The following is a 26,787-nucleotide window of genomic DNA, read 5'->3' as shown; positions in this document are numbered from 1 at the left end:
GCGCTGAGCGGTGTCCGTGGAGACGGAAGTGATTGACAGGTGGAGGGGAGGAAGGACGAGGTCTGATTGGCGGAGGGAATAGGGCGGGGCTCGGGGGGCTGCGGGGTGGGCGTAGCGGTGGTGGGCGCTGGGTCAGGGACGCGTGTTGAGGGCAGCGCGTTCGGGGGTTCAGCGGGGTTTGCGGGGATCAGCTTGGGGCTGGCGGTGTCAGCGGGCAGGGGTCACCGGCATGAGAGACGCCGGGACCACGGGACTCAGGGACCAAGGGGGACACAACGTGACCGGGGGTACGGAGGAGCTGGGGGCACTTGGGGAGTGCTGGGAGGAACTGCGGAGGGACACCCCGGGACCAGCGGCAGCAGGGGACAACGTGGCACCCGGCAGCAGCAGTGACGCCGGGGACACCGGCAGGGAGGACACAGCAGTGGGGATGGGACCAAACCCCTATCAATATCCCAGTGTCACCCGGCTGTCCCCCCACGTCCCCAGGCAGGGCTGTGACCCCTCACCCCCCCCTCACCCCAGCACGGCAGCAGCTGGCCCGCACCCCCTGCTCCATTCCCCACCCCCAGAATACCACCCCCACGGTGGGGTCACCCCGACACCTCCACCCCAACGCCGTGCTTGCTCACCCTGCACCAGGAGCTCCTCAAAGAGCATGGCCCCGTCCAACCCGGCTCCAGCTGCCCCAGCCGCAGCCCCAGCCCTGGCCCTGCCCTTTGCACGGGGCGGCCACACGCTGCCCGCTCGGCCCTTATCTTGGGGCGCGTGGCAACCCTGGGGCGGCGCTGAGTGGCACCACACACTGCACATGTACAGTGCTCATAGGTCTGGGTGAGCTTTATGGTGTACAGAGCATCTCGACAGAGGGTACACGGAAAACGAGGGGTCAGAAGGCGTGGATGGGCAACTCTGGGGCACATCAGTAGAGGTGCACTGGGGACAAGGACGTGCCCACACAGACCCCGCTGCACCACGCATGGTGTCACCAGGGCTGTCTCGGCCTGGTGCTTTGTTCCCACGGTGCTGACGTCGGTTTGTTAGAACAGCAGCCGCTGTGTGCACACCATCTATGCAGCACATGCCAAGGATCAGTCTGTCTGGGGCTAAATCCTGCACCTGCACGGCTGGGTGCAGGGAGCGACTGCCAGCAGCCCCCCTGGCCACACAGAGCCCTTTGGCCATGGCCGTGTGTTGTGCTCACTTCCTGCGCCCGATGCGTGCCATCAGCTCGGCATTGGCAGCTGCCTTGGCTTGCAGCTCCTTCTCCCGGGCCAGGTCCAGCAGGATCCTCAAGATGTGTGTGGGGACATCAAGGGACAGGGACACCGTTCTTGCTGTGCTGCTCTTTTTTACCGCAGCAGCTCTGTTGGGGTCGGGGTTTGGCAGCCATGGCCACACTTCTCTCACCGACTCCTCCAGTAGCAGCTGCCTGGTTCCATCCAACTGAGAGCCATCCCCAGAGCCATGGCCACGTTTCTCCCCAGGGAGCTCCAGCATTACTCCACTGCTGTCCTCCTTGTCCCAGCCACCTTCATGCCAGGGTGCACCAGGCACAGCGGGGCCGTGCTGGAGGCTCAGCCCCTGCAACATGCCCCATGGCAGCAGCAGGAAGGGCAGCAGCACAGCCTGCAGGAACAGAGCGCAGCACTCAGTATCACCCCCCACCTGGTGTCCCCTGTCCCATTCACACCCAGTGGGGTGGTGGCAGCATAGAGATGGGGCGGTGATGGCAGCTTGGGGACAACACAGCGTCTCCTCCCGCAGTCGCTCCCCGCCCCACTGCTGCCCTTTGGTCGGGAACGTGTGACGTGGGACTGGAACTCAAGCCACCACTGCCTCCAAGCTGCCCCCCCCCGGGAGTGCCACCCCTCAGCTCTGTGGGGCAAAAGCTACCCTCTCAGATGGGACAATTTGCCCAAAATAAGCAGAAGGGAGACAAGAGCATGACGTAGCCATGTGCACGGCATCCTCAGCATCCTCCTCCGTGGGACCCTGCGCTGCTCTCAGGGCTGGCTGCAAAATCCAGAAGGAAGCAGTATAATGCAGCCAGCATCCTCATCCTGATCCTGCACCTCCTGGGTGAAACCCTTTGGAAAGCACCGGAGCGGGCAGCCAGAGGCAACTGGATGAGCTGGAAACTGGGTGGTGAGTGATGGCAGAAAGCATCCAACCCCTGTGACCCGTGTCCCAGGCAAATCCCCCCAAAGCACCACTCAGAGGTGCAGCCTCACCATTTCCTGCAGTCCTCGTCCCCCGCTGCTCTCACAGTGTAGGGGTGGCAGATGGGATTTGCCCTGCTCAGGGCTGAGCCCTGGCTCTTATCCTGCCCCAGCTCCACCTCCCGCCCCCCCGGTGGCATGCAGCAGGGCCACTATTAACGTATCACAGATAATAACTCATCACAGATGAAATCACCCCGGGATGCGGGTGGGCGTTTGTCCCCTCATAGCTCATGGAGCTGAATTTGGAGGGGATTTCGGGAACTTGGCATAATTATCTCACATTGGACATCCAACCAACTGCTGCTTCATAGAACCGAGCATGCCCATAGGCTCTGTTTGCGGGCTGGAGTGACTGTGCCTGTGGGGTGGTGGAGAGAGGAAATAAATGGGGCTCTGTTCTTCCTTCTGGAGACAGGACAGGAACTCACCCCCCGGCACGGCAGAATGGCCAAAATTAGACCAAGTCACTGATTCACACTGCACTGCAGCCCCATGTGCCTGTGGGTCGTGGGCACGTGTACGTCAGCAAGGCAGAGGGACAGGGCACGGGGACAGGGGGCACGAGGACAGGAGGGCAGCCAGCGGGCACTGCAGGCAGGAAGACACGGGTGCCAGCAGCCATTGGGCCAGAGACAAGGGGGTCAGGTTGGCTGCGTTGCACACAAAGACGCACAGCATCCTTCCATGAGCACATCTTTAATACCGTGTCCCACCCCTGCATTGGTACACATATACATTTGCTGTATACAGATATACAAAGAGCAGCAGTGCGTCTAGGCTGAGCAGGAGCCAGCGTCACCTTCCTGATGAGCAGGAACCGCCTCTAACATAGCACCATCCTCAGGGTCTCCCTGGTGTCCCAGTTTCCAGGCAGAGGTGCGAGCCAGAGGGCAGTACGTGGAGAAAGCCTCCCTCCCTCCTGCAGTTCTCTGCCAAACCATCGCACCCCAAAAAGGGAACCGAGTCCCGGGTGGGGTGAAGGTGAAATTCATTCAAATGGAGCAGGATGCGTGGTTGCATGCTGGGAGCCCAAGAGGGTGATGAGGGCAGCCCACAGCCTTGGGGATTTGAGGTGTTGGGTTTGGGGAAGGGGCCAAACTGTGCCCACTCCCAGCTCTGGGCAGCCAAAAAAGGAACATGGGGCCAAGAGCTGTCCCATCGGCAGCAAATAAGTTAAAAATCAAACCAACACCCCAAGAGAGCTCTGGTTTGGAAAGCAGATAAAAGGCATATGGGGAGGTTGTGTTGCCATTTGATAGAAATTTCACCTTTAACGGGCGATAGAACCAATGTAAAGGGAACAACCCATGAGCAACAAGAAGAGACGTCAGAAATAGCACCATGTTCCTGCAGGGATCACCACGCTACGCCTCCGGCCGCCGTCCTTCCCCGCTGCCAGCACCTGTGCGAGGAGGTGAGGTGGCACCAAGCACGGCACCAGGTGCGATGCTGCCAGAGCTGATAGCCGTGCTGTGCCCACCTGTCTCCACGCGCTGCCTGCAGTGGAGCTCACACTCCTCCTGGCTGCCGAAGCGGTTGAGATTGCCCTGGCAGCCGCTGTAGACGAAGGGCCGGCACTCGGCGGCTCTTTGGTTGTAGTACCAGCGCAGTGTGTACCGCTGGCAGCCCCCCTCCTCCATGGGCTGGTTGCAGAGCTCGGCTGCAAGGATAAAGCGCAATGGTGAGGGCACAACACGGACAAGCATCTCTCCCCAGGGGAACCCGATGCCTGAACAAACCATATGCTGCTAGAGTGCCCACCCCAGGCACAGGCTTGCTGCATTGGGTTCCCAGCAGAACAATGGCAGCCCCTGAACCATGGGGTCACCTGTGCCATGCCTGGTGCCCCGTGGGGCACAGGGAGCTCACCATCCTCTGCGAGCTGCTCCGAGCTGTCTGCATCCAGAGTAGTGTCATAGTCCTCCTGCTCCCCATACATGCTCTCGTACTCCAGGTCATTGGTGTCAACGACAACACGCCTGTCCTGCCCTGCAGACAATGCTAGCAATGAGTGCAGCACTGTCGGACTATCCCATGGCCTTTGGGCATCCCAGGGTACATGTCAGCACCGGGCTTGCAATGCACAGATAGGGGGTAAAAGGAACAAAATGCACAGGGACAGCACTCACCCTCCTCCTCCTCTGCGTGTGACACTTTAAGCACGGGGACGACATGAGCACTGAGATCTGGGAATGGCTCAGTGGGTGGGTAATGGGGGAAGTGATCTGGGAGGGAAGAACAGCAGACATGGGAAACCTCCATGCAGGTGCAGAGCAGCCCAGAACTGCCCAGGGAGGGAGTCCTGGGGATGTCCCATTCCCTGGAGGCTGAGAAGTGCCCTGGGAGCACAGTGCAACTCCTGTCAGGGAAGTGGCACTGCCAGGCTCAGAGAGGCTGAGCTCCAATGCACCTGGCTGCAGCTCCACACTCTCCATCACCTGTTTGGCTGTGCTCCTTCTCTTGGCGGACACTTCTCCCTCCTCCATGGGCAGACTGAAGGATGCTCCTGGTCCGAGTCCCCCATCCTCCTTGGAGACAAAGCATCCAGTTGCGCTGGAACCCTGCACCCCATCCCACCCACTGCTGCGCCCCACATCCCAGCAGGAGTTGGACTCAATGATCCTTTAGGGTCCCTTCCAACTCGGGATATTCTATGACCCTACAGCCTCACTGAGTGCTGGGAGCCAGGCAAGGGCACAGGGAGAGGAACAGAAACACAACCTGAGTGCTCACGGGAATCCAAGCGCCGCGGGAGCTGCCCTCCACATGCTGCAGGAAAGATGGAGTGGAGGTGAGTGAGGGGCTCTGTGGGGCACCCCCCAAACCCAGGGCAGCTGTGAGGTGCTCACCACAGTGCTGGCTCATTTCCTGCCTGACGAAGGCACGGATCTCTTCCTCCTGCCCAGTGGTGGAGCAAAGAATGCACAATTAGAGATAGGAAAAAGCTTTCCCCAGGTTCAGAGCAGAGTCTGGAGTTGGGTATGTTCCATAAGCAGCAGTGGGATGGATACAGTGCCTCTTCCCACCTGCTGGCCCCATGCTGACAGCCCCTTACCGTCATGCCTGGATCCCCCTTCTCCCCACGGAGTCCCTCAGCACCAGGATTGCCCTAGGGACAAACAGAGTGGGGCTGAGAACTGTACCACTGGATCCGCTCTGGACAGGGCTAGGCTCACCCACCTGCTCTCCTCGCTCACCAGGGATACCAGGCACACCGGGGGCCCCCATCACTGCCTGCCCAGGTGGGCCTCTCTCCCCCTGTAAAGAACATGAGCACATCCCATCTGGTTCCAGCCCAGCCTCAGGACAGGGGTCCCAAACCGCTGCTCCTAACCCTCCCTGAGCAAGGGGACACAGGGAGGTCCCCAAAGCCACTGAGCTGGTGGGGGAGGTATGGAGCTGGGACACGGCTCCTGATGCCACCAGTCCTTGGCCTCTTGGGGGACAGAGACTCACCTTCTGGCCCTGCATGCCCTCAGGACCTCGTGGACCAACGCTGCCTGGGGGGCCAGGGGGGCCGGGAGCACCATCACTGCCCCGGGGGCCAGGGATACCGATCATTCCTGGTGCACCCTATGATGGAGCTGAGGGTCAGTATGGGGACATCCACATACCTACAGCCCAGAGTAGGCACTTTTGGGAGCTTCAGTGCCCTTTGGACAAGGCTTGATCCCAGTACAAGCAATGCAGTGTGACTTATGCAGCCCCTTCCCACAGCTCACCCGATCTCCTTTCTCCCCCTGGTCTCCTTTGGCTCCCTGCTGCCCATCGAAGCCACGGTCACCCTGTGGAGAGGAAGGTGCAGGCAGCAAGAGTTCAGGAGGAACAGCCCTGAGGAGCCATTCCTGAGGTCTCAGCACAGCCTCCCACTGCCCTACCTTGGGTCCCATGAGCCCCTCCTTCCCAGGGACACCGGGTGCTCCAGACAACCCCAGTTCTCCCTGAGGGATGAAGCAGACATCTATGAGCCCCTGGATGCACATCCCCCTCGCAGCACGGTGCTGGCACGGTGCTTACCGGCTCGCCCTTCCTTCCTGGCAGCCCCGAGCGCCCCGGCAGCCCTGGCTCTCCCTGCAGGAGCAAAGCAGGGGTCAGTCCTCAGCCCTGCACCTCCCTCAGGCACGAGGGAGGACCCTGTGACCAGGGTCTGTGTGAACCCATTGCAGGGCTGAGGTCCTGGCTACAGGATGGTCATCCCCTCACCTTCTCACCCTTGTCCCCATCGAGGCCACAGGCGCCTTTCATGCCCCGCTCACCCTGCATGGACAAAAGGAGTCAGAGCCCCGCAAAGCCAGCGTGTGTCCTGGCCATGGAGCACAGGGGATGACCCACCTTGGGGCCACGCAAGCCCAGTGGCCCCATGTCCCCCTTCTCTCCTCGTGCTCCAGCAATGCCATCCCGGCCAGGCAAGCCCTGCAGGAAGCACACAGCATGATGAGGACCACTCCTGCCCCACAGTGGGGTGGCATTGGTACTGAGATACAGCTCCTCACCGGCTCGCCAGGCTCCCCCGGCACACCAACTTCTCCCTGGTAAAGGCAAAGGCAAAGATGTGGGTGAGGGCTGGTGGGCTGTGAGAGGACCCCACCGCAGTACAGGGTGCCCAGCTCCTTACCTTCTGCCCACCAGGGCCGCGTGCCCCAGGGAAGCCTGCGGAGCCCTTCTCACCTGGTTCACCCCTTGCACCCTGCAAGCACAGCCCCAGATCAGCACTGGGCAGGAGGAAGAGCTCTGGCCAATGCAGGGCCACACACTGCCAGGACGCCCAGCACTGTGCCAGAGGCATGGATGGACATGGGGCACAAGAATGCTGTCGTGCTCCTAAGTCCCTCTAGCCATTGCCAACCACTCCCCAGCCCTGCCCCCCCACCTCATACCTTCTCGCCGGGCATTCCCTGCTCCCCCTTGTTCCCTTTGTCCCCTTCGGAGCCCTTTAGGCCACGGTCTCCCTGCAAAGGGGAGAACAAAAGGATGGGATCGAGGGTCGTTGGGGTGGGGAGGAAAGAGCTCCTGCCCAGGCAGGGACATGGGGGTCTATGGGGTGAACGTGCCTCCTGGCGCAGGATCCCCCAGCAGACCCCCAGCTCTTACCGGCTCCCCCTTGCTGCCTCTCGCCCCAGCAGGCCCCTCCACCACAACGGTATCGCCCTGCATGCAGGAGAGAGGTGGGTGTGAGCTGGGGGGGGACAGCACTGCCACCCCCTGCCCCAGCCCTGGGGTCTCACCTTGTCTCCTTTGGGCCCCATGGCCCCGATGTCTCCCTGCAAGGAGGGCACAGTGAGATGTCACAAGGGTGGGAACACTCCCCTCCCTCCCTGGCTTCCCAGCCCCAAAAGAGGTCCCTTACCTTGTCCCCACGCTCCCCTCGGTTCCCAGGCAAGCCCTGTTGGGAAAGAGAAGAATGCTGGTTTGGGGGGCCCACCTGGGAGGATGGTGAGCTGATAGGTACGTACCATTGGCCCACGGTCACCTGCCAGCCCTGGGCGCCCATCTTCACCCTGCAAGCAGGAGGGGAGGTGTGAGGAATGGGTCTGGGGAGCACCCCTCGTGGTGGGGACATGGGAGTGCCATGGTGGTGTGGGCAGGGGGATTTTGTGGTGCTAGGTACCCGTGGTCCTGGGTCTCCACGTTCACCTCTGGCTCCCGGCAGCCCAGCTCCTGGGTCACCCTGTGGGGTGAACACAAGAGTTTGTTCCCCTATGCAGCTCACCTCAGCAGGCAGCAGTTCCCGTGTGTCTCCCCACCATCCCATGCCCCCTGCACTGCCCCAAGTGCACAGAGCAGGCTGCCAGGTGCCATCACCCAGAGTGGGCTCAGCATCAGCCAAGAGGGAGCAGTAGCACCCCACAAGAGGAGTAGCCCCACACCTCTGTGCCATAGCACTGTCCCCGGTCCTACCTTGTCACCTTTCAGCCCCGAGGCCCCTTGTATGCCCTAAAGGAAAGAAGAGGGGTGAGTGAACAGAGCTGTGCCAGGTGCTTTGGCTGGTGACCCCATCAGCCCCCATTGAGCCAGCACGGGACCAGGGAGGGATCCTGCACCCACCCTGGGATGCTTCAGCCCCATACTCACCGCTGGTCCTGGGGGCCCTTGGGGTCCAGGTGGCCCTGCGGCACCATCCCTCCCAGGGAAGCCAATTGCACCCTGGGGGGGACACAGTGGTGTCAGCGCTCAGGGCAGGGAATGGAGCCGCCGAGCCCTCACTGATGCTGCCCGAGCCCACTGCCATTACCCGCTCTCCAGGGGCTCCTGGTGGGCCAGGCTGCCCGCTGTCCCCTCTCAGGCCCGGCTGTCCCGGTGCCCCAGCAATGCCCACTAATCCCGGGGGTCCAGGAGGTCCTGGCAAACCGATGTCACCCTGCAGCAAGGAGGAAAGAGACGTGGCCCAGGGAAACAGCCTCTTCAGAGGCAGATGGGGAGTGGACACAGGGCCAGGGATAAGGCAGGGCTTACCTTCAAACCTGGAGGCCCATCCTGTCCTGGTGGTCCCCGCACACCGACACCTGGAGTGCCCTGTGTGGTGTCAGAGAGCATGGGAACAGTCACCCCTGGGAGCACAGGGGTGGCAGAGCACTTGGGTTGGGGATTCTCACCTTTTCCCCCTTGACTCCAGATGATCCCTTGGCTCCCTGCAAAGACACAGAGCCATCAGGGCACAGGGTAAGGATGTGATTCCATCAGCTCCCCTTCACATTCTCTACTCACATCTTCGCCAGGGTCTCCAGGCTCCCCAGCTCCTCCGGGCTCCCCCTGGCAGGAGGACAGAAGCAAAGAGCAGGGGTGGGTGACAGGTAGGGGGAGTGGGGATGGCTGCAACCCAAGAGAGCCTGATACTCTCATGACACCTCCTCACCTTCTCACCCTTGGGGCCGGGCAAACCTCGGGCACCTTTGGAGCCCTAGGGAGGAAGAGCAGTGTTGGGGATGGGAGAGAATTGCCAGGGTCTGGCTCAGCCCAGGGAGACACAGGGATGGGGTTATGGGCACCAACTCACAGGTTCACCCAGCAGCACGCCCTCCAGCAGCGCTGGCTCACCCTGCAGCAACACAGGGTCAGGCACAGACCTTTGTCGGCTATCGGGAGGGTCTCCCCCACATGCACACCCCATTCCTTACCTTCTCGCCCTTGGCACCAGGAGGGCCAGCGATGCCCTGGGGCAGAGGGGAGAGAGGCAGCAGTCAGTGGGGCTGTGGTCATCTGCTAGTCCTGGTGAGCAGGGGAAGCTGCAAGGAAGCACTCACCTGCCCCGGTGCTCCCGCATCCCCTGGCTCCCCTTTGGGGCCAGTAGGGCCTGATGGTCCTGGCACACCCTGCCACAGAGCACACAGCCCTGAGCACCAGCTCTGCAGCTTGTGCTGAGCCCCCAGCCCCAATGCGATGGCACTGGCTGTCATACCAACTTCCCGGGCATCCCTGGTTCGCCGTCCTTCCCCGGCACACCATCCCGCCCAGGCACACCTGGCTTGCCACTCTCCCCCTGCAGAGTGTGAGAGCGGAGCTGAGGCTATGCACATCCCACAGCCAGGCAGCCATGGGGTTGGCATGCCCCAAGGCTGAGGGCAGCTCAGTAGGGCACATGCTCACCACTTGTCCTGGCAGCCCAGGAGCACCCGGTGGGCCCTGTGATGGATAAATGACTAGAAATCAACCCACAGCTGAGGCAGTGGGAAGGGCTGCTCCTAAGGACTGGGCTGGGGGTACCTACCACCAGACCAGGTGGTCCTGGAGGGCCAGGCAGCCCCATGCTGCCCTGGGGACCAGGCAATCCCTGCGAGGGGAACAGTGGGGTCAGAGAGGAGATGCCACACAGGCATATATTTCTGGGACACCGGGAGCTTAGCTGTCCCCAGGAAAGGGTTGGTTTTGGGGAGGCTCACCCGGATGCTGGCACCAGGTTCCCCTGGATTACCCTGTGGGGACAGAACCCATGTCAGTCTCGCCAACCATCACAGCTGTGTCTCTATGTCCCCTGAGCACTGAGTGCCTCTAGGAGGGGCCAGACCCCAAGTTCTCCCTGCAGCCCACAATGCTGGCATGGCATCACTTTCCTGCACCAGACCAAACACGGAGATGATGAAAGTGATGATGACAATGGCAATGACGCACCTTCATCCCAGATGGACCCTGGCTCCCTGGTGGGCCAGCAGCACCCTGCAGAGGACAAGGCAACATTACATTCAGGACAATGCCCACTGGTGGCACAGCTCTATGGGGTGGGAGGAGGTACCAGGACAGTACCATCCCAGGACTATCAACCCCATTCATTGCGGGGACATCTGCCCCAAGTCCTTTTTGCAGGGCAGTGCCCTGCATTTGACACAGGGGTCTCCTTACCGGAGGTCCTGGAGGCCCTGGCTCTCCCTGATTGCCCTGGGAAGGAGGGAGAGATGTGGTCAGGATGTCCCTGGTGCACAAGGGCTCTGGGAAGCACCCATGCCATGCAGGGACGAGCCTGGCCAGCTCCCAGCAGGATGCGCCATGCCTAGCACACACCGAGCAGGAGCCAGGGGGACAGTGACATGCTGGGGACAGACACCTACCGGGCGGCCCAGCACACCGGGGAAACCTGGCAAGCCCTGCAAAGAAGCACATTATAGCCAGCAGGGGAGTGGGACCACACCACCTCAAAGCAGCCCCGCCTGCCCAAAAAGCTCCCCTGGGGATGAACGCAGTGTCACCATGCAGTACCCACCCAGGGGTACTTACTGAGGGGCCGGGGGGCCCTCTAAAGCCCTGTGGGCCCTGTGTAGGAGGGAAGGATGCAAACAACGTGAATGCTCCAATGGGCTTGGTGGTGACTGCTGTGCAACCATGGGATCTGCCCACCCCTCCCAGCCCTCAGCCCCCTGCAGCCACACTCACCGGCTTCCCCTCGGGGCCAGCCAGACCCCTCTCTCCTGGGAGGCCCTGGAGCAAGAGATGGAGATGGTGAAGACAATAGTGGTGATGAGAATGGAGATGGGGATGATAGGGACAGTGACTGAGATGGAGACAATGGGGGTGGTTGATGGAGATTGTGATGAGGATGGAGATGGAGACAATGGGAGAGACGGAGACCATAATGGGGATAGAGAACATGATGAGGATGGAGATGGAGTCCATGGGGGTGATGGAGAACATGATGGAGATGAAGACCATTGGGGTGGTGGAAAACATGATGGAGATGGAGGTGGAAACCACAGGGGTGATGCAGGATGTGACAGGGATGGAGATGACGAGGATGATGGAGGAGGGGATGAGAACGGAGGTTTGGTGCCATACTCACTGGAGAGCCATCCCTGCCCTTCTCGCCAGGCTCTCCTCGCTCACCCCGTGACCCGCCTTCACCCTGATGTGGGGAGAAGTACAGAGTTGTAGGACCTGTGCTACAGGCAGGTATGTCCCTGTCCCCCACATGCCCTCACATCCCGCTTGCACCCAGAGAGGGATGTCCCCAGCTGTGCCCCTGCCCAGGACTTCGTTCTGTGGGGTCACCCTGTTGGCAGCACACGAAGAGAGGAGAGCAGAGACCGATGCTGAGCCCAGAAAGGGAGTGTGAGGAATAGAGAAGCAGAGGAGCCACAGGAGACTTACTACACTCAGACCTTATCTCCTTTGGGTCCTCGCTCGCCCTCGGCACCAGGCTCACCCTGCAGGAAGGAGGAGGGAGATGCCATCAGACCCACATGCTGCAGTTTGGGATGCCCACCCACTCTCCCAGCTCATTGCAGTTGGCAATTATCACATCATCCCTCCTCAAAGAACTCAGATTCTGGCTCCACCGCTGCCCTGCTCCTTTCTCCTGGACACGCACCTTCACTCCCTTAAGTCCGGGGGGACCGCGCTCGCCTGGGAAGCCCATCAGGCTGCCCTCCATTGTGTCTGCCTGTGGGCACAGCATGGTCAGGGCTGGCATCCAGGGGACCCCAGGGAGGTCCCACAGTGGCACAACCCTTCCTGAGCCCCCATGCCAGGGGACTAGACATGAACACTCATCCCTGGAGGCATCTGCTGTCACCTCCTGGGGACAGTCCCCAGCAGCATCCACCACCTACCTTGAGCCCTGGGGGCCCTGGAGGGCCTGGCAATCCATCTCTGCCCTGGTGAGAAGGAAAACAGATGGAGCATCCCCAGAATGTTCAGTCCATGGGGCATATCCAAGTCTTATGGAGAGGAGAGGGACAGAGGGGACTGCATTCCCATTACGGCTCACCTGCTCACCCCGGTCGCCCTTCTCACCCCGGTCACCCTGCAGAAAGGAGGTGAGGGGCTCATGAAGCTGTCCCCAAGCCTGGAAGCCATGTCCCCTTGCCTACGGCCCCACACTCACCTTCTCACCAGGTCGCCCAGCCTCCCCCAGCTCGCCAGCCCGGCCCGGCACCCCTGGGATGCCCGGCTTGCCTGGCTCCCCTGGCTGCCCTGGTGGCCCCTCTAGGCCCCGCTCGCCCACAGCCCGGCCTGCGGGGCCCTGAGGACCAGGGGCACCTTGGTCCCCTTTGTCACCTTTGGGTCCTCGCTCGCCAGGGAAGCCTAAGGAACCCTGCAAAAAAGCATACCAGACTGTGGGGTGGGCACCTCAAAATGCAGGGAGCTGTGAGCCCCCATAGAGCATCCCAGGGCTGGGGGGATTCAGCAGGGCTCAGGTCTCAGAACCGGGTGGGCAGGGGGAAGGTGGCAATGAGTCTGAGCCGAGAAGTGGCCCCACCACAGTGCTCACCTCCCGGCCCGGGGGACCCCTCTCCCCTGGGTCCCCCCGGCTGCCCTTCTGCCCCCGCAGCCGTTCAGACACGGGCAGAAAGGAGTCCGAGCTCCCATCATAGGCACCCGTCAGCTCCTTCAGAGAAGAGATCTGGAAGGGAGGAAAGAGGCAGTGATCAGCAATGATGCACTCCAGTCCCAGTGCCCCGTCCCACACCCCTCTGGTCTCTCACCACCACCTGGCGCCATACCCATGCCCACCCCATACCTTGATGCCGAGGGCTTCCAGGCTACGTTCGATGTTCTACAATAAAAGGACATGAGAAAGGAAGCCTATTGTGCTGCTTCTACCACTGGGGCTCTGGGGACATCCAAGGCTGATGTCCCAGCCCAGTGAGGAACTCACCACTGCAGTCCCAGGGTCTCCGCTGGCACCAGGCCGCCCCTAAGTTTGCAGAGTAAGAGGGAATGGGATGTGCCATGGGCGAGGTGAGCAGCACTGCTGCTGCACTAATAGGTTTCAGAGTGAATGCCACAGGGCACTGCCTGGCAGAGGCTGTGGTTCTCCCACGGTGCTCAGTGCTGGATACTCACTGGCTCCCCTCGTGGTCCTGGCTCCCCTGGGTCCCCCTGAAATACAGCAAAGCAGTCAGGGGGAGCAGGGCCAGGCTGCGCAGCCACAGGGTCCCCAAAGGACTCACCCCCTCTAGCATGAATACCCTCCAGACTTTTGTCACAGAGTGCTGGAGGACACCTACCTTTGGTCCAGTGATCCCACGGAGGCCGGGTGAGCCCTGGAAGTACAGATAGGACACAATGGCACCCATGGACATGGGGCCTTAAGTGAACCATGGGGCAGCTAGAACTTGAGGACAACAAACCTGGCCTGGGGGGCCGACCTGCCCTGGGACACCAGGGACACCAGGGGGGCCAGGAAGGCCAGGCGTGCCTCTGTCCCCCTGCTCGCCCTTGGCACCGCTGTGGCCCTGCCGAGAGAGTAGTGTCACCCCCAGTGACTGGGTGCTGTCCCAGCTTGTCCTCAGTGGGGACAACCCACTGCACAGGGCTACTCACATCTCTGCCAGGGGCTCCGGCATCACCTTTGTCTCCCTAACCAGGAGGAGAAACAAAAAAAGACTCAGTATCATGCTGTCCCCAGTCCGAGAGGTGACACCAATGGCGACCGTACAGGGCTCTGCTCCTCACCTTTCTCCCATCTTCTCCTGGCGTTCCATCTTCTCCCTTGGGATGGAGGTTATGAATTGGCACCCATAGCACAAGCAGTGGGCAGGACAGGGGCAGTCCCAAGGGCATGGGATGGGGATGCTGTGCCACACGCCTCCCTCGCTTCTGTGCCAATCTGGGGTCCCCAGGAGCGCCCCAAAGCCAAACCCTGTGCTCTACTCACATTCTTGCCATTTAGGCCAGGTTTGCCATCGTCACCAGGTTTTCCCTGGGAGGGAGGAGAGGCAGTGAGAGGAGGCCCCAACATGGGCAGTCATGGGGTCCCAGCTCCTATTGATGTCCCTAGGAGAGCTGGGACCAAGTGCAGAGGCACAGTGCAGAATGTGTCCCTACAGCAGGACATGTCCCCATGGCACACAGGGCTGTTACTCACAGGGATACCAGGAGGTCCCAGCGGTCCTATTGTGCCAGGCGGTCCCTGCTCTCCCCGCAGCCCAGGCAGCCCCTGCAGGGACAGAAGAAGTGGGGAGGCACAGGGCAGCAACAGGACACAGTCTCTGCTATGGGAGGTAAGAGCACAGCCAGGCATGCTGGCATGGCATGGGATGGGGGACAGTGACCAAGGGGCACGAAACAGAAACGTCATGTCCCCAGCAGGAGAAAAAGGCACACCCACACTCCCAGGAGATACTTACATCTCGGCCAGGGTCTCCCTGCTTCCCTGGGTCCCCCTAAAGATGAAGAGGAGGTGAGCATCCCATGAGCATCTTCAGCGGACGTGCAGTGGGATGACTCTGCCCCTGTTCCCATTTCCAGTGCCACCCCAGACCACGCTCACCCTCAGCCCGGTGGGTCCCGGAGGGCCAGGTTTCCCCTCCAGCCCGTTGCGGCCATCCAGCCCTGGTGGGCCACGCTCCCCCTGGAACAGAGCACTGCATGAGGACTTGGGCTGCATGGAGGGACAGGAGGTGGTGGGCAGCCCCCATCCCCCTCACCTTCTCTCCAGGCAAGCCTCGGTCCCCAGGGTCACCCTACGGAAAGAGGATGGAGTAAGCACTGTTCCATCCCCAAGTGGGGCTGAGCATGGGAAGGGGGAAAGGGGCACTCACCCGTGCGCCGGGGGGTCCGCGGGGGCCTTCAATGCCCTGCAAGAGATACATGACAATGGTGGGCACAACCCCAGGGCCCACCGTGGCTCTCCAGTTCATCACTCACCCCACACTTACACTCAACCCCGGCAGTCCGGGGGGGCCAATCTCACCCTTGGCCCCCTTTGCTCCATCCTCGCCTGGGTCCCCAGCATCCCCCTGGCAGGGATGGCACACTGGTCAGAAGCACTGCAATGCTGCAGTCCCACAGCAAAGCATCACATCGTCACCTCTTGGCTGTTACCTTCTCACCCTTCTCTCCTGCTCCTCCAAGCCCCACATCCACCTGCGGAGCAGAGAGGGGACATCAGAGCGGGCACAGACTTGCTGGCAGGGAAGGGGGAGGGTACAGCTTACAGCTCGTCCTGGGGGTCCAGGAGGGCCCTGAAAGAAAAGAGAGCGAATTTGTTAATGAGATCTGGTGTGTACTGGGGAGGGGGTGCAGATGTGGTTCCTGGGTGGTGTCACCTCACCGGCTCCCCACGGTCACCCTTGATGCCAGGTGCTCCGGGAATGCCCTGTGGAGAGGGATGAGTGAGAAGGGGGATGGGGTACCCAGGAGATGGGGTTACCCATGGGGTAAGGGGATACCCACGGGCACTCATGTGGTGGCACTCACGTTTCTGCCTTCAGGACCTGGGTCTCCGAGGTCGCCCTTCTCTCCAGGGGGGCCACGGTACCCAGGCAGCCCCTGGATGGAGGGCATGGGTAGATGTGTGTTACCCCGGGCCATTCAAGGCCACCAGGGTCTTCCCTGGCCCAGGGCCCCCACCAGCCCAGCACTTACCCGTGGACCTCTGTCTCCAGGTTTGCCAGGCACGCCTGCTTCACCCTGAGGGATAGATGGGGTGAGTGGGCGGGGGGGCAACAGAGGGGCAGTGGTCCATGAGGTTCCCACTTACCGGGGCACCTTCATCACCCTTCTCTCCACGCTCACCCTATAGCACAGGTCAGGGGACAAGAGAACAAGTCACCAGTGTCCCTCTGTGCTGCTCCCCATTCCTTGGGGCCTCAGCATCCCCATAGCATCTCCCACTGCTCCTGGCCCCACGCTACCTCCTTGCCACGCTGCCCTGGTTGTCCTGGTGCACCCACTCTGCCTGGCTCACCCTTCTCGCCTGGCTCCCCTGCATCACCCTGAGGGGAAAGAGGAAGACCAGGGGGAGTAGGGCTCAGTAACCCATGATGGATGGACAGATGGACAAAGGAGTGAAGCCTCCTGCAATGCCATTACCTTGGGGCCGCTCCTGCCAGTTAGACCAGTGATGCCCTGGGAGGTGCAGAAGGACAGTGCTGTTAATGGGGACCTGGGCATGAGATCAGAGCCCAGCTCCATGCATTTATGTGTACTAACCCGCTCGCCCTGCTCGCCTTTGGGGCCAGTTGGTCCTGGGATGCTCAGGCCAGGGACACCCTAAAGACAAAGGAAAGCAGCTTGGAACAGTGGGACCAGCACCAAGGCACAGCAAGGAGAGCCCAGATGGGCTGTGTGCCCCAGCACCTGCCCAGCCCCAGAGGTACTCACACGGGCACCCCTCTCCCCTACATCACCCTTGGGGCCAGGAGGCCCCTCTGGTCCTGGAAATCCTCTGTCACCCTGGAGGAGATGAAATGGCACCATTAGCCCCCCCAGACTTCCTCTTCCCCATGCTGCAGCTGAGGATCAGCATGGGCATCCCCACGGTGCCAGCATCCAGAATCACTGTGCCATGCCACCGTCCCAGCTGTGTCATGGAGACACTACCAAAGGTCAGGGACAAGGCTACCTTCTCTCCTCTGACACTGGTCACGCTGGGAGCCTGGGGACAAAGCAGCAGGAACAGTGCTGGGTGCAGCCACCACTTCTCGCACCAGGAATGGGGTGGGCTGCCAGGCGGCAGCACTTACCGGCTGGCCAGGTTCACCGGGCGCTCCCACATCACCCTGTGGACACATGGGGTCAGTGCCATCCCCTCCCCACAGTCCCAACCCCAGGCTCTGCTTCTCCCTCACCTTCTCGCCCCGTGGCCCGGCTGGTCCCGGTACTCCCTGGTGCAGAGAGAGGATACTCAGAGGTTGGCGGTGCCTGGGGACATGTGCCTGTGTCACAGCCATCCCACAGTGCTCTGGGTGTCCATGCTCACCTCTCTGCCCGGTGGCCCTGGCCGTCCCGGAGCTCCTATCTCACCCTGGAGAAGGAGAGGAAGAGGAAGAGGAAGGTGCTCCTAGGCAGGGCATGACCATGGCCATGGGTGCCCACCTACCTTCTCACCCTCGGGGCCAGGTGCACCGCGGTCTCCCTGCAGAGGGAAGCAGAGGAGAATCTCAGGCAGCTACCCTCCTACCCCCAGGACCCCATGGTGAGCCCATGGTCCCACTCAAGACCCCTGACAGCCTCCCAGGGGCACAATGCCACTTGGACTCCAGGGCCACCAGAAGCCATCAAAGTGCGCAACCACACACCACCACCACCTCACCTTCTGTCCCATCTCTCCCAGCTCTCCTGGTGCCCCACGCTCTCCCTGGTGCAGAAGGAAGACAAGATGGTGTTGGTGACTGGCACAGGGGGTGGCACTGCACCCACATCCTTTATCTCCCCACAGAGGAGCTGAGGGATTTGGGTGCATCATGAGAGCATCCCCTCACCACTCACCTTCCTGCCTTGCTCTCCTGGAGGTCCCCGTGGGCCCTGGAGAGGAGGGCAGAGAGACGTCATCTCCCAAGCAGGGTTAATGCTCTGCCCACCCTGCCTTGTCCACAACACTCACCCGGTCTCCAGGTTCCCCTGGACGGCCAGGTGGCCCTGGGAATCCCTCCTCACCGTCACCCTGCGAGGTGAAGAAGCCAGCAGTATGCCCATGAATTGGGGCTATCTGTCCCCATCACAGAACCAGGGGGGTTCTGGCTCCCTCTTACCTTCTCACCCTTGGGGCCGGGAGTACCAGCAAGACCCCGTGGGCCGGGCTCCCCAGGTGGACCCTGGAAGAGATTGGCAAGAGCACAGCTCAGCCTCTGGGGGGACTCACAGCCCTGCTCCCTCACCCTGAGCCCAGCACTCACCGGGGGGCCCGGCTCCCCTTGAGGCACTGCCCCATCGACCAGTCCAGGGGGACCCTGTGGAAAGGGGGCTGAGCTCCTGCATGGCAGCCCCATAGCTCAGCCCTTTCCAGTACCCTGGGAGGCAGAGGTACCAGGCAAACATAGTCACTTACCCTCTCCCCTCGATCACCCTTCTCCCCCTGCAAGGTAAAAGAGAGTAGGTAATGGTGGAGCTGGGCTCTGTTCATGCCTCCACCCTCTCCTCCCCTCAAATGATGGGGGTAATGACGGGCAGAGCACATCAGCAGTAGGGTCAGGACACGTGCCATGCTCATTATAAGGATGGATGATGTGGGAGTCACAGACAATGAATACGCCATGCAGGACCAGGAGCTCAGCATGGGAAGCAGCTTCAAGGTGCCAGCTGTCCCTCCATCCCCACACAGCACCAGCTGAAACGTACCTTCACAGAGTCTCCTGGAGGTCCTGGTGGCCCCATTGGCCCAAGGGGACCCGGAGGACCTGGGTCACCAAAGGGACCTCGTGGGCCAGGGTTACCGGGAGGGCCGGTGCTACCCTAGAAGAAAGAGATGCTGTATGAGCATGGGATGCTGCATGGGCAGAGAGTACTGGTGGACACCCCCAGCATGCACAGCCCCATCTATACCGGTGTGCCTGGCTCCCCTTTTCGTCCTGGCAACCCCTGTCCTCCATCCGTGATCACTCTGGGCTCTCCCTGAATGAGGGGAAAAGTAAATTAAAAAAAAAAAAAAGAAAGAAAATCAGTGCCACCATGTTCCCTGCCATGACTCTCCCCAGTGCCAAGCTTAGGAGGCAGAAGGGATAAGATGTCCACCTGTAGCCCTCTGCCCAGCACCTACCGGCTCGCCTTTTTCCCCCTTCAGGCCAGGATGCCCCGCTGTTCCCCGTGGCCCCTGGAAATGAGTAATAGTGAGAAGGGGGCCCTTGGAGGCATGGGGCTTGGGAGGAGGGGGGTCATACTCACAGGATCCCCTCGGGGGCCAGGAATGCCCTGGTTGCCCTGGAAAACAGCAGAACAAAGGTGAAAGCATTGTTCCTGCCAGCCAGGGAAGCAGGGATGGGATGACACGGCATGGCATGGCATGGCATGGCATGGCATGGCATGGCATGGCATGGCATGGCATGGCATGGCATGGAAAGGCACGGCACAGGCTGAGATGGGATAGCATGGGTTGGGATGGGATGGGATGGCATGGAGACAGCAATGATCTTACCAACAAGGAAGACCACCCTAGCACAGGGAATGGATAGGAAAAGAGCTTAGGGAGCAGGCAAGGTAGGCTGATGGATGGATTGAGCCCATTGGTCGGGGCTTGATCAATACCAGCAAACCCATGGGTACATGCACACTCACCGGCTGGCCAGGGGACCCAGGGTTCCCGGGGGGGCCAGGAAGCCCTGGCCGCCCATCAGCTCCAGGGAAGCCCTGCAGGAGAGAGGACCATCACAGCAGGGCCATACTCCTCCCAGGTCTCTCCCGCCGTGGCTGGGAGGTCCCTGTGCCTGGGACTCCAAGACGTGCAGATACAGGGGGCACTCACCCTGTCCCCCTTCTTGCCCAGCTGTTCAACGCTCTCTCCTGGTGGCCCTCGTGGTCCCACAGGTCCTGGAGGGCCAGGCAGTCCATGGCGGCCCTGAGACAGCAAAGAGGACAGACTTGGTGGCAGGCAGTAGCCAAGGGATGTTTCCTCCATCCACCACTGTGGTAAGGGCTGTATGGATCCCTCCCCCAACACTCACTCAGCAGGAGGACAAAGGGACACAGGGGCTGTAGCATTGTTCCCCATCTCCCCCCACACTACCACACTATCAGGACTTTACCGGTTCTCCAGGGGGGCCCGGCTGCCCCACACGCCCCTGTGGCCCCTGCAGAGACAAAGCCAGCCATCAGCATTCACTGAGGACTGCTGCAAGTATGGCAGCCCTGCCATAACACACAGCTGTAGGGGGTCTCAAACACTTACTGCCACGCCAGGGTCCCCCTTCTCTCCCTGCAAGGGGACAGAGGGAAGAGCTAAGAGTCTGCACCCCTCTGCAGCAGCTGCCCCCAGCTCAGCCCCACAGCGTGGGCAATGTGGGGAACTCACACCAAGACCCCATGCCACAAGAATACTCACCTTGGGGCACTGCACAGTGCAGGGCTTTGGCTCCGGCTCTGGCTGGTGAGACAAGAGGAGGACACGTAAGTATGAGAAAGGAAGACTTTGGCTCCATGGGGTCTGCCTCCCAGCCCTGGGCAGCCCCCAGTCTCTCACCCTGGTGGAGATGATGGTACAGAGGTCATCGGTGAGCTCTCCCTCCAGCTCTGAAAGGGAACCACGGTTGCGGAAGACGAAGCGTGGGTCCTCACCACTGACCATGCGCCGGAGCTGCTCCTGGTCTGCCCCCTCCAAGCCCACTGCCAGCACTCGGACCCCTGCACCAACAGCACCTTCAGCACCTGGCTGGAGCGCACAAGGGGGCCTCATCCCATGAGGACTTCATCCCGTGAAGACCCCATCCCACAGGGACCCTATCCAACCTCACCCGCTGCCTTGGCATCCCTGGCAGCAGTGATGGCATCATCCCCGGAGGGACCGTCAGCCAGCACCACCAGCACTGCCGGCACACCGGGCCGCCGTCCCGCACCAGGGCTCAGCAGATAAGTCCTAGCAAAGGTGATGGCTGCCCCTGGAGGGAGGATAAAAGGATGGGGGAGTCAGCAAGGTCCCACTGGCCACTGGTCCAGCCGTAGCACATCCCCTCACCAATGGCATTGCCGCTGGGCTCCTCGTAGCGCATGGTGCGGATTTGCTCCAGCACGGCGGGCAGCTCGCTGGAGCGGTTGAGGAGCAGCCAGGGCAGGCTGCGGTAGCTGTACGTGGCCAGACCCACCTGCGAGGGCAAGGGACAGAGATTGGCGTTGTCATCCCTCTGTGCCATGCCCTCTGACAACATGTAAGCCTCATACCTGGGTGCCATCGGGGCCCAGGCGGCCCATGGCGGTGACGGTGTTAGAGAGGAGCGTGCGGACGGTGTCAGCACCAGCAGAGCTGTCACGTGTGCCATGCACCAGGAAGACGATGTCCCCTCGGGCGTCCCTGCAGACTGTGAGGGGAGGAGTAAGGTGGAGCAGAAACATCAGCACCCTATCCCCTCCGACACCCATCCCAACCTGCATACCTGGCCGCTCGCTGACGGAGCTCTCAGCACCAGGTGTGCTCCCCAGAAGCGGGCGGATGGTGAAGGTGTAGCGCTGGCCCAGGCGCAGCCCAGGGACCTGTAGGGAGCTGGCAGTGCCCGGCACCACGCGCCGTGCCTCGCCGCCTGCTGTACCCATAGTCAGAGGGACAGGGACAGTGAAACCCCTGAGAATAGCTGCCCTCCACCCAGGGACATGTGTCCACCTCACCTGCAGGGGGGGTCCAGGACAGAACGTATTCAGAAGCACCAGGGACAGGGGTCCAGGAGAGTGTCACAGAGTCTCTCTGCACCTCCGTCACTCGCAGGCTGGTGGCATGGCTCAGAGAGGCTGCTGAAGGGAAATAGGGTGCTTTAGCCCACGGAGCAGTCCCCATCCCACTCCCACACTCATCACTCCCCTCCATCCCAGTCTCCCCACAGCACCACACATCCCTTACCGGTGGCACTGGTGACGGCGACCGGTGCGCTCTCCCGGCTGCCCACCATGCTGGTGATGCTGATGTGGTAGCGCCGGCCCGGCTCCAGCCCTCCCAGGTCATAGGAGCTGGCAGTGGCTGGAAGCTGCTGGCTGCGCTGGGGACCACCTGATGGAGACAGAGAAGTGAGGGGCCAGGGGCTGCCATGGGAACACAGGGCTTGGGCACACTCACCCTCAGCTGGGCGCCAGACCAGGCGGTAACCGCTGCTGCCAGACACCGGCACCCATGCGAGGCGCAGGCGGTGCTCCGAGGCCTCCATCACCTGCAAATTGCTAACAGGGAGCACCGGGGCCGCCTCCGCTGTGGGGGATATGGGCAGGCATTAGGGCACAGGTGCCCACTCCCCCCGTGTGCTGTCCCCTAGTCCCATGCTCACGGGTGGTAACGATGATGGACACAGGGTTGCCCTCGTGGTTGCCTATGAGCGCTGTGACCTTCACTGTGTAGGAGACACCTCCCTCCAGGTCGGGGATGTCGAAGGAGCTGATGTGGCCAGGAACATGCTGGCTCTTCTCCGAGCCCCCTGCCGAGGGCCACACATCAGCCCTGATGCCACCATCATTGCTGTCCCCACCCTTGTCCCCATCCCATGCTACCATCCCGACGGCTCCACACCACACGATACGCTGTGGCTCCTGGCACACCGACCCATGTGACACGGGCAACATTGCTCCTGGATGACTGCACCTCCAGCCGGGATACTGTCCCCACCTGCTCAGCTGCTGTGACACAGGGAGAACCACCGTCACCTGCAGTCAGGGCACCTGGCACCAGCTGGCAGCAGCAGGCAAGGGCACACCTCACCTGTCCTCCCCATGGTGGTGACAGGGGGACCCTCGCGGCCATCAACGATGGCTGTGACACCAATGGCATAGACGGTGCCAGCTCGCAGCCCCTCAATGGTGTAGGCAGTGGGGTTGGCAGGGAGGAAGCGGGACTGCTCCTGACCTGGGAGAGACAGTTGAGATGGGAAGAGCTCCCATGGCACCACCACATCACTTCCAAGCCCGGCACTCACCATCACTGGCCCTCCATGTCAGCCGGTACCCCCCGGCGCCCGACAGCCCCCTCCATGTGACCCGCAGCTGGTTGGGGTCGGACTCCGTCACCCGCAGCTCCGAGACACTGCCCACCGCTGGGAACTCTGCATGCACAATGGCACCAGGACATCAGCATGGGGACACCCTGAGTGACCACCGCAAGCCAGGGCTGTGGCTAACCACGCGCACTTACTGACGTGGATGCTGAGTGCAGCAGCACTGCCCTCCTGGCTGCCCACGAGGGCTGAGATGCGCACCAGGTAGGTGACACCTTCCCGCAGGTCACCCAGCTCCAGCGCTGTCTGCGTGCCTGGGATGCGTCTCGTCCTCTCGGTGCCGTCTGCAGGGAGCAGGGTGCCATGGGGCCCTCAGTGCCACGGGGGATGCCAAGCGATGGTACCGTGGCCCCATCCCGCTGGCTCACCCTGGGTGTTGCGCACTGTCACTTTGTACTCAGTGGCACCGGGGACACCGGTCCAGCCCAGCCGCACCCTCCTGCCCAAATCCTCGATGAGACGGAGATCCGACACCACACCCACTGGTACATCCACACCTGCAGGGTGGCACCACTATAACTTTCCCCAAAGCTAGGACCAGTGAGCCGGAGGTCCCATGGCTCTGTTGCAGTGATGCCATGCATCATGTCTTGGTCTGATCTCACCTGTCTGGAAGGTGGTGACAGGGGTGGCCACCTCCCCACCTTCATACAGCGTGTACAGAGTGATGCGGTACTCAGTGCCTGGCTGCAGCCCTGTCAGCTGGTAGGTGCTGGCACTGCTGGGCAGCGACACTGTCCTGGGGGTCTCCAGGCCTGTGGGAATGGCAATGTCAAAAGGGGTTGCCGCTGGCCCCGTGCCATGTCAGGGACCAGGTGCTGTGAGCCCACCTGTGGCTCTTTTCCACTCCAGGCGGTAGCCACGAGCCTCACGGATGGCAGTCCAGAGCACATGAATGGATGTGGGGCTCAGGATGTTGGTCCGCAGCGTCTGCTCCGTGCCTGGCTCTGCAAAAGGGACCCATAGGCTGTGCCATCCCATCTCCTTGTCCCCCCACAGGCGATGCCCCTGCATGGGGACAGCTGCATGGTGCTTACGTGTCCGTGCGGTGAGGCTGGCGGTGGCTGCAGGCTGCTGTGCATAGCGTGCCTGCAGCGTCACCACGTACTCGGTGTTGGGGCGCAGGTTGCTGAGCGTGGCCGACAGCACACCAGCCCCCAGGCTCCTCTCCTCGCTCTGGGGCATTCCTGGGGGGGCACGGAGGGGTGAGAGCAGGTGTGTGGCAGGGAAGGGGTGTGCACAGCTCCCTGCCCCGGGGATGCCAGGCGGTGCCAGGGGTGGGGAGCGTGGGGTGAGGCTGGGACGGGGGCCAGGGCAGCGCCTGGGGACAGGGAGGGGCCGCCAGGTGCTGCAGCACACGCAGCTACCCCAAAGAGGTGCCTGTGGGGCACGGCATGTCCCCTCACCTGGCATGGCGTAGCTGAGAATGTAGCCCTGGGGCGGCTCGGGGCCGGGCTGCCACGACAGCCTCAGGAAGGTCGGCCCGGCCTCGGCCACATGGAAATGCTGCACGCCGCCACGGCTCTCTGGGAACAGCACGGGGACAAGTGTGAGCCAGTGCTGCCAGCACCTACCCACATCCCCCACGGGTACTCACGGGTGCGTGCCCGCGCAGACACCGACTCGCTGACGCTGTTGGCATACTGAGCGATGACAGTCACCAGGTACTCCGTCCCGGCGCGCAGCCCCCGCAGCACAGTGCTTGTCTCCCGCGGACCCACGCTCACCTGGGTGGGAGCAGCGTCATGCCGATGCCGGAGGGCACCAGGCACCCCAAGTGTGTGCAGGGCAGCGCTCACCTCCTGCCGCTCAGCTGCCAGCGGCTGCCCCAGCCCTGTCAGTGGGACACGCTGCACCCTATAGCCGGTGACGGGGCCACTGGCTGGGCTCCAGCGGATGCGCAGCACATCAGGGCCGTGCTCCAGGATCTCCAGGTTGGAGGGACCAGCGTGGCCTTGTCCATCTGTGGGGGGACGTGGAGCTGTCAGCTCCAGGGTGCGTGGGGAGAAGGCATTAAGGCAGCTCCCACGCCCTCTTTTAAAGGTCTCCTACCAGGGGTGCGTAGCGTGCCCCCTGAGCTTGTGCACACCCTGCGTGTCATCAGTGGCACCAGTGTCCCCAGCAGCTTGAAGTCACCCACATAGAAGAAGAAGGATTCAGTAGGCAGTGAGGCCACACGGATCAGCTCCTGGCGGTCGGCATTCTTGATCCCTGAAGGGGATAGGAATGGTGGGTGATGGCAGTGCCCAGCCCCAGGGGGAGCCCATAACTCAGGGGTATATGGATACCAATGGGCACACCACGGATCTGCTCACCCACAGCAAAGACCTTGATGCCCAGGCTCTTCAGCCTCAGCGCTGGCTGCTCAGCATCATCCTGGGACTTGCCATCCGTGATGAGGATGCAGATCTGCAGAGCCGTGAGCCTCAGCCCCATGGACCTGCCGCATCCCTCTGGGATGTCCCAAATGCCACTCCCCACCCCATACCTTTGGGACCCCAGGCCGGAGCTGTGTGGGACCAAAGAAGTTGTCAGAGACGAAGCGCAGCCCAGCGCCGGTCCGTGTGTTGCCACCCTTGTAGCTCAGCTGCTGGATGGCCCTCTGGATGCCCGTGCCATTGGTATGCTGGGAGAAGCCGAACTCCACCCTGGGGACATCAGGACACACGGGGACACATAATTTCCCAGTCCAACGGTCCCATAGCCCCGCATGCCCCATTCCCGGGGCTCACCGTGGATCGTCACTGTACTGCACCACGGCGAAGCGCACCGCCTTCTGGCCCACCACGTGCACAAAGGGTGACACCAGGTCCTCCACGAAGGTGCGGATGGCACGGAAGTTGTTCCGGCCGATGCTGGACGAGCCGTCCACCAGGAAGGCGATGTCGGCCTCCAGCACGTTCTCGCACACCGCTATGGGACAGCACTGGTTGGCAACCACAACAGCCCCCAGTGCCCTGTGGCACAGGACCCCCAGACCTGTCCCTTCTCCTTGAGCTCATGTCACATCGGTGGGCCACTCCTATAGGGCTCCCCGTGCTCAAGCTCAAGTTTGGGGTGCTGCAGTGGGGAGGAGCAGCAGAGCCCCTCTCAGCCCTCTGTAGGCCCTATAGCGGTACCCAGTACTCAGCACCCACCTTGGCTCCTCTTCTGTGCGGCAGCAGCCTGGGGGGCCAGGAGCAGGGCGAGGAGTAGGAGCCTCCCACTCATTGTGGGGCCCTGCAGGACAGCAGGAGAGGATGCTGCAACCGCCACCCTGTGCCAACCCCACGCCTCTGGGCACGGTAGTGATGGATGCATTGGGCAGAAGCAATAAAAAGGAATGAAACGCAGTAACATCAAAATGAAAAAGTAAACACAGATAACCCACAGAGCTGCCCACTGCAGGATGTGGGCATGGCTGGGCTGCACCGCAGTGGTACCCGTGCATTTGGGTTCTCGGCCCCAGGCTGTGTCCAGAGTACTGCACTGGGTCTGAGAAAGCAGAGCTAGGCAGAAAGTCCCAGCACAGAGAGCCACGTGCCCAGCACCCAATTCCACTCCATCCCTCCCCATTGCACCCAGCCCGGCTGTGACCCCACTGATGCCCAGTGCCCAGGACAGGAGGGCAGTACAGGAGGCTGCCAGCCTGCATGCCGGCCGTGCCCCCCACAAATCTGTACTGCTGCCTCCTCCTGCCCGCCCTACGCTCACCCCAGCGCTCCTGCTCTACATGCAGTGGGGTGGCACGAGTG

The 26,787-nt window shown here is 61.9% G+C and overlaps 2 protein-coding genes across 9 annotated transcripts in view; both read right to left on the bottom strand.

The window, feature by feature from the left end:
• COPG1 (COPI coat complex subunit gamma 1) overlaps positions 1 to 727 on the bottom strand; it is a 19,898-nt gene extending 19,171 nt beyond the window's left edge. The window contains exon 1 of the mRNA XM_003210101.3: positions 633 to 727. Within this exon, the coding sequence (XP_003210149.1) occupies positions 633 to 660 (28 nt within the window). The 5' untranslated portion in view covers positions 661 to 727. The remainder of the gene's footprint in view (positions 1 to 632) is intronic.
• A 2,175-nt stretch (positions 728 to 2,902) lies between these two features.
• On the bottom strand, positions 2,903 to 26,322 carry COL7A1 (collagen type VII alpha 1 chain). Of its 8 annotated transcripts, none has more exons than XM_031555566.1 (118): positions 26,191 to 26,321; positions 25,786 to 25,966; positions 25,542 to 25,701; positions 25,369 to 25,462; positions 25,106 to 25,264; positions 24,853 to 25,016; positions 24,651 to 24,780; positions 24,460 to 24,579; positions 24,091 to 24,240; positions 23,884 to 24,000; positions 23,659 to 23,808; positions 23,422 to 23,550; positions 23,191 to 23,337; positions 22,976 to 23,101; positions 22,762 to 22,905; positions 22,554 to 22,676; positions 22,334 to 22,480; positions 22,129 to 22,257; positions 21,916 to 22,062; positions 21,687 to 21,809; positions 21,458 to 21,604; positions 21,246 to 21,382; positions 21,043 to 21,169; positions 20,822 to 20,965; positions 20,551 to 20,711; positions 20,413 to 20,454; positions 20,260 to 20,286; positions 20,117 to 20,161; positions 19,837 to 19,929; positions 19,650 to 19,721; positions 19,260 to 19,295; positions 19,135 to 19,188; positions 18,921 to 18,989; positions 18,717 to 18,830; positions 18,427 to 18,453; positions 18,275 to 18,328; positions 18,131 to 18,193; positions 17,983 to 18,042; positions 17,868 to 17,903; positions 17,692 to 17,736; positions 17,479 to 17,514; positions 17,359 to 17,403; positions 17,228 to 17,263; positions 17,123 to 17,158; positions 17,002 to 17,034; positions 16,761 to 16,832; positions 16,590 to 16,649; positions 16,470 to 16,505; positions 16,292 to 16,372; positions 16,138 to 16,173; positions 16,023 to 16,067; positions 15,855 to 15,926; positions 15,709 to 15,753; positions 15,593 to 15,619; positions 15,480 to 15,521; positions 15,314 to 15,394; positions 15,197 to 15,232; positions 15,083 to 15,118; positions 14,926 to 15,006; positions 14,783 to 14,818; positions 14,521 to 14,592; positions 14,311 to 14,355; positions 14,109 to 14,144; positions 13,977 to 14,012; positions 13,784 to 13,888; positions 13,661 to 13,696; positions 13,497 to 13,532; positions 13,309 to 13,347; positions 13,171 to 13,206; positions 12,922 to 13,053; positions 12,535 to 12,744; positions 12,418 to 12,453; positions 12,260 to 12,304; positions 12,019 to 12,090; positions 11,810 to 11,854; positions 11,491 to 11,553; positions 11,088 to 11,132; positions 10,932 to 10,967; positions 10,766 to 10,801; positions 10,560 to 10,595; positions 10,332 to 10,376; positions 10,103 to 10,135; positions 9,931 to 9,993; positions 9,810 to 9,845; positions 9,622 to 9,702; positions 9,467 to 9,535; positions 9,341 to 9,376; positions 9,220 to 9,261; positions 9,079 to 9,123; positions 8,931 to 8,975; positions 8,819 to 8,854; positions 8,679 to 8,738; positions 8,458 to 8,583; positions 8,298 to 8,369; positions 8,124 to 8,159; positions 7,834 to 7,893; positions 7,679 to 7,723; positions 7,573 to 7,608; positions 7,451 to 7,486; positions 7,317 to 7,373; positions 7,103 to 7,174; positions 6,841 to 6,912; positions 6,719 to 6,754; positions 6,558 to 6,638; positions 6,429 to 6,482; positions 6,243 to 6,296; positions 6,104 to 6,166; positions 5,948 to 6,010; positions 5,682 to 5,798; positions 5,406 to 5,483; positions 5,281 to 5,334; positions 5,075 to 5,123; positions 4,947 to 4,994; positions 4,664 to 4,753; positions 4,355 to 4,450; positions 4,095 to 4,214; positions 3,706 to 3,885; positions 2,903 to 3,627 (listed from the first exon to the last, which is right to left on the bottom strand). In XM_031555566.1, the coding sequence occupies exons 1-118, from the start codon at positions 26,261 to 26,263 to the stop codon at positions 3,590 to 3,592; spliced, it is 8,859 nt and encodes a 2,952-aa protein (XP_031411426.1). In that variant the 5' UTR covers positions 26,264 to 26,321; the 3' UTR covers positions 2,903 to 3,589. The 8 variants fall into 8 exon arrangements, with proteins under 8 accessions (XP_031411426.1, XP_031411423.1, XP_031411424.1 ...); XM_031555563.1 differs by having other exon boundaries at positions 22,554 to 22,679; positions 26,191 to 26,320; XM_031555564.1 differs by having other exon boundaries at positions 21,458 to 21,601; positions 22,554 to 22,679; positions 26,191 to 26,320.
• Between the last annotated feature and the right edge of the window lie 465 nt (positions 26,323 to 26,787).

This window comes from Meleagris gallopavo, chromosome 14, assembly GCF_000146605.3.
Source record: "Meleagris gallopavo isolate NT-WF06-2002-E0010 breed Aviagen turkey brand Nicholas breeding stock chromosome 14, Turkey_5.1, whole genome shotgun sequence".
Taxonomy (NCBI): Eukaryota; Metazoa; Chordata; class Aves; order Galliformes; family Phasianidae; genus Meleagris; species Meleagris gallopavo.
Note: the sequence above shows the minus strand (reverse complement) of the source record. Positions and strands in the feature narration are given on the sequence as shown.

Excerpts from the sequence above, each read along its gene's own strand:
- COL7A1 (XM_031555563.1), bottom strand. The coding sequence starts at position 26,263 with ATGAGTGGGAGGCTCCTACTCCTCGCCCTGCTCCTGGCCCCCCAGGCT. Across the intron at positions 18,043-18,130 it reads CCGGCCCCAAGGGTGAGAAG|GGTGACGGTGAGGAGGGATT; the intron begins GTAAGAGGGAGC and ends TTCACCTCGCAG. Across the intron at positions 13,533-13,660 it reads GTGGGATCACTGGACCAAAG|GGGGACCCAGGGGAGCCAGG; the intron begins GTAGGTGTCCTC and ends GCTGTATTTCAG.